The sequence below is a fragment of the Garra rufa genome, unplaced genomic scaffold (genome assembly GCF_049309525.1).
Source record: "Garra rufa unplaced genomic scaffold, GarRuf1.0 hap1_unplaced_009, whole genome shotgun sequence".
NCBI classification, from domain to species: domain Eukaryota; kingdom Metazoa; phylum Chordata; class Actinopteri; order Cypriniformes; family Cyprinidae; genus Garra; species Garra rufa.
Window position 1 is genome coordinate 217,106 of NW_027394284.1, and position 4,661 is coordinate 221,766.

The 4,661-nt window shown below is 32.7% G+C and overlaps 1 protein-coding gene across 1 annotated transcript; it reads left to right on the forward strand.

Annotated features, from left to right (window-relative positions):
- Positions 1-825: 825 nt before the first annotated feature.
- LOC141314566 (tubulin alpha chain-like) lies at positions 826-4,378 on the forward strand. Its single transcript, XM_073832658.1, has 3 exons — positions 826-1,053; positions 3,109-3,257; positions 3,346-4,378. The coding sequence occupies exons 1-3, from the start codon at positions 873-875 to the stop codon at positions 4,318-4,320; spliced, it is 1,305 nt and encodes a 434-aa protein (XP_073688759.1). The 5' UTR covers positions 826-872; the 3' UTR covers positions 4,321-4,378.
- Positions 4,379-4,661: the final 283 nt, after the last annotated feature.

Consider the following 4,661-nt stretch of genomic DNA (forward strand, 5'->3'; position numbering starts at 1 on the left):
ACCAGGAATCGGAATCGGAATCGATTCCAAAATTTTCGGAATCGAACAGCCCTAGTCATCTGTGACTGACGTTCAACCGCTGACTAAAGAACCGTTCGTTTGTTTGCTTCTGCCCCCTGGTGGACATAACGAAAGTTCGAAAGGAATTCGATTTGAATTTGAATTTGTTTTAGAATGTTTACCAAACATTCAAAAGTAACATTGCATGTCTGCAACATTCTAAAATGGAATGTTCGTTTAACATTCTCATAACCAAGAATTAAAAAAAATAAATAAAACATTGACAAAACTAGACGTGTTCTTATATGTGACCCTGGACCACAAAACCAGTCATAAGTGTAAATTTGTCGAAATTGAGATTCTTACGTCATCTGAAAGCTGAATAAATAAGCGTTCCATTGATATATTGTTTGTCTGAGATACAACTATTTGAAAACCTGGAATCTGAGGGTGCAAAAAAATCTAAATATTGAGAAAATCGCCTTAAAAGTTGTCCAAATGAAGTTCTTAGCAATGCATATTACTAATCAAAAATCAAGTTTTTATTTATTTATGTTAGAAAATTGACAAAATATCTTCATGAAACATGATCTTTACTTAATATCCTAATGATTTTTGGCATAAAAGAAATATCGATCATTTTGACACATACAATGTATTTTTGGCTATTCCTACAAATATACCTGTGATACTTAAGACTGGTTTTGTGGTCCAGGGTCACATATTTTTGTTAGCTGGGTAGTTGTAAACAGAGGAACAGAGGAAATTACTGTCACCTAATATGTTATGACATGCAAAACAGTTGCTAATATTGTGTTTCCTCTCCACAGCGTGAGTGTATCTCTGTCCACGTTGGCCAGGCCGGCGTCCAGATGGGTAACACCTGCTGGGAGCTGTACTGTCTGGAACATGGAATCCAGCCTGACGGCCAGATGCCCAGCAACAAACCAGTGGGTGGCCATGATGACTCCTTCACCACCTTCTTCAGTGAGACTGGAGCTGGCAAATATGTCCCCAGGGCCATCTTTGTAGACCTTGAGCCAACAGTTATTGGTAAATATCACAACTGTGTTTAATTTAGGGCTGTTTGTAACATGGGGAACATAGAAATGAGTATGTATTTATAATAGAAAGGAAAGTAATATTGCTTTTAAAACACTGATTAATACTAAACAGGATGGATGAAGTTTCAACGTTTTTAGTCATCATATAATAATTTTATTCAGTCAAAGTGAATGAAATTAATTAATAAATTAATCACATAATTAATATTTAATTATTTATTGCAGGTAATTTATCCAAAGCGATTTACAAATGAGGACAATTAGAATCAATTAAACAAAAACAAAAGGGTAGCAACCTAGTGTTGTGACAGTCCCAATTAGTTACAGTGCACGTATAACAATGTTTTATTTAATTAAGCAAGGTTTAATTTAATTTAATCTAATTTAAGTGATTTGTAATGATTCAAATTTTATGTAAATAATTTTACATTATTTTTACATCAATTATTTATTATTAAGTATTGTTTGAGTATATTAACTATTATTTAAATTATTAAAAATCACATTACCTTGAGCGAATCTGATTCTTAAACGTTACTCATTTTTAGGTGTCGGATCAATATTAAAAAATATTTTAAATTAGCTTTTATTTTTATTTTTCATTTTCATTTTAGCCTTAGTTTTAGTAATTTAATTTAAATGATTCTAATAAAACAATCTGTAACAATAATTAAATGTAAATTGTTTTCAGTTATTATTTTTCATAATACAACACTTTTAATTATTACATTCATTTTAAATTATCTGATATGTAATATAAGAAATGGTACAAAAATGTATTTATTTGTTTGTTTGTTTATTTATGTGACCCAATTAGTCTTAGTCCCAATTGTTAAGTCCCAATTAGTCACAGTACACATAGCAATGTTTTATTTTATTTATTTTTATTATTATAATAATCAAGTAATTTGTAATAAACAATGATTAACATTTAATGTTAATTATTTTGAATTATTTTACATAATAAAATAATTATTATAATTATTATTTTAGTATAATAATAATTATTTTAAGTATTAAATTAAATAGCAACAGTAGTAGTGGTAGTAGTACAAATCACATACCTTGAGCAAATCTGGCTTGTTTTACAGAGAACTATTAATTAATTACATGTACATTGTTCTAAATTATTATTTTGCATAATACAATATTTTTATACTATTACGTTTTTTAATATTACGTTAATTTTAAATTATCTGGCAGGTAATACTACGAAATTATACAACAATTATACAACAATGTATTTTTTTAATTTATTTATTGATGTGAGAAGTCACTATTAGTCAGAGTACACAGAGCAAGATTTTTTTATAATCAAATTTGTAATATAACACTAATTTAAATGTAATGTTAATTATTTTAAATTATGTTTACATAATAAATTATTATAATAATTATAATTATTATTTTAGTATAATAATATTATTTTAATTATCTTTTTTTATTAGTAGTAGTATTACAAATCACATTACCTTGAGCGAATTTGGTTTGTATCATGAGAATTAAATGTTACTCATTTTCAATTTTAAGCAATATTTTGAATGAACTTTAATTTTTTATATTTTTATTTTTCATTTTAGTTTTAGCTTAGGTTTTAGTAATTTTGCAAACTGATATACTTTATTCATTCTCATAATGGTCAGTGATATTGTATATGCATATTTTATAATTGAATTTAAATTATTATAATAAAATATAAATAAAATAAAAAATGTTTTAAATTATTATTTGTCATAATACATTTTTATTTTACTATTTACTATTATTTCTTTTGCGGGGACAGAGGTCAGGATTATTATTTAATTTTTTTTTTTTTACATTTGTTATTTTAGTATTATTAATATCTGGTTATAGTATTTATTAATATGTTAGTTGAAGTTATTGTAGTTATTGAAGTTTTTAAATATTTCTATTTATTAATTTTTTTTCATTTCATTTAGTAGCCAAGGAATCATTTGTAATATTTTCGAGTATATATATTATATTATATATTTAAACTGGTCAGGATTTGGATTTATGCAGTTCTGTTTTGTTATTATTTCAGATGAGGTCCGCACAGGCACCTATCGCCAGCTGTTTCATCCGGAGCAGCTCATCTCAGGCAAAGAGGATGCAGCGAATAACTACGCCCGTGGGCACTACACCATTGGCAAGGAGATCATTGACTCTGTACTGGACCGCATACGCAAACTGGTAATGTCAACAATTAGCGTTACATTGACTTACAAATGACCTCAAAATAACCAAAACTAATGAAAATGTCCTCCCATCGTCCACACAGGCTGACCAATGCACAGGGCTGCAAGGTTTCCTGGTCTTCCACAGTTTTGGTGGAGGCACAGGTTCAGGTTTCACCTCCCTTCTGATGGAACGTCTCTCAGTTGACTTCGGAAAGAAATCCAAGCTGGAGTTTGCCATTTATCCGGCTCCCCAAGTGTCTACGGCTGTGGTGGAGCCATACAACTCCATCCTGACCACTCACACCACTTTGGAGCACTCCGACTGTGCCTTCATGGTGGACAATGAGGCCATCTACGATATCTGCAGGAGGAATCTGGATATCGAGCGTCCGTCCTACACCAACCTCAACCGGCTCATCAGCCAGATCGTTTCCTCCATCACCGCCTCTCTGCGCTTCGACGGCGCCTTGAACGTCGACCTGACGGAGTTCCAGACCAACCTGGTGCCCTATCCTCGCATCCACTTCCCTCTGGCCACATACGCTCCGGTCATCTCCGCTGAGAAGGCCTACCACGAGCAGCTCTCTGTGGCTGAGATCACCAACTCGTGTTTCGAGCCCAGCAACCAGATGGTGAAGTGCGATCCACGGCATGGAAAATACATGGCCTGCTGTTTGCTGTACAGAGGAGACGTGGTGCCTAAGGACGTCAACGTGGCCATCGCAGCCATCAAGACCAAAAGAAGCATCCAGTTTGTGGACTGGTGTCCCACTGGATTCAAGGTGGGCATCAACTATCAGCCCCCGACGGTGGTTCCTGGAGGAGACTTGGCCAAGGTGCAGCGAGCCGTGTGCATGCTTAGCAACACCACGGCCATTGCTGAGGCCTGGGCTCGTCTGGACCACAAATTTGACCTGATGTATGCCAAGAGAGCCTTCGTGCACTGGTATGTGGGGGAAGGCATGGAAGAGGGAGAGTTCTCTGAGGCTAGAGAAGACATGGCAGCTCTGGAGAAGGATTATGAAGAAGTGGGCATCGATTCATTTGAAGAAGATGAGGAAGGGGAAGAGTTTTAAAGGGAAAAGTGTTGTTTTTTATACCAAATAAAAGGCAAATAAACTAAGGTTTTAAGTATGTTGTTGTTGTGTTTCTTTTGATAACTTGGTGACTTTGTCACATATAGGCAATTAAACATGTAGATTCTACCCCAATATTGGAAAGATGTTCCTAATAACATTTAATAACTTTTATTAATTAAATTAAAATAATTGTATTATAATCTTCCATAATGTTTTGTCTTTTCCATAATGTATTACTTGCAATTATTTTATTTTTTATATTATATAATTTTAATATTATTTAATATATATTGTAATAACTTGCTTTTAAATCTTAATAACTTGCTTACATGCTAATA

Bases quoted from the DNA above. Each gene is read 5' to 3' on its own strand.
- LOC141314566 (XM_073832658.1), top strand. From the start codon at position 873: ATGGGTAACACCTGCTGGGAGCTGTACTGTCTGGAACATGGAATCCAG. The intron at 1,054-3,108 runs GTAAATATCACA...TTATTATTTCAG, and splicing joins CCTTGAGCCAACAGTTATTG to ATGAGGTCCGCACAGGCACC. The intron at 3,258-3,345 runs GTAATGTCAACA...TCGTCCACACAG, and splicing joins TGGACCGCATACGCAAACTG to GCTGACCAATGCACAGGGCT.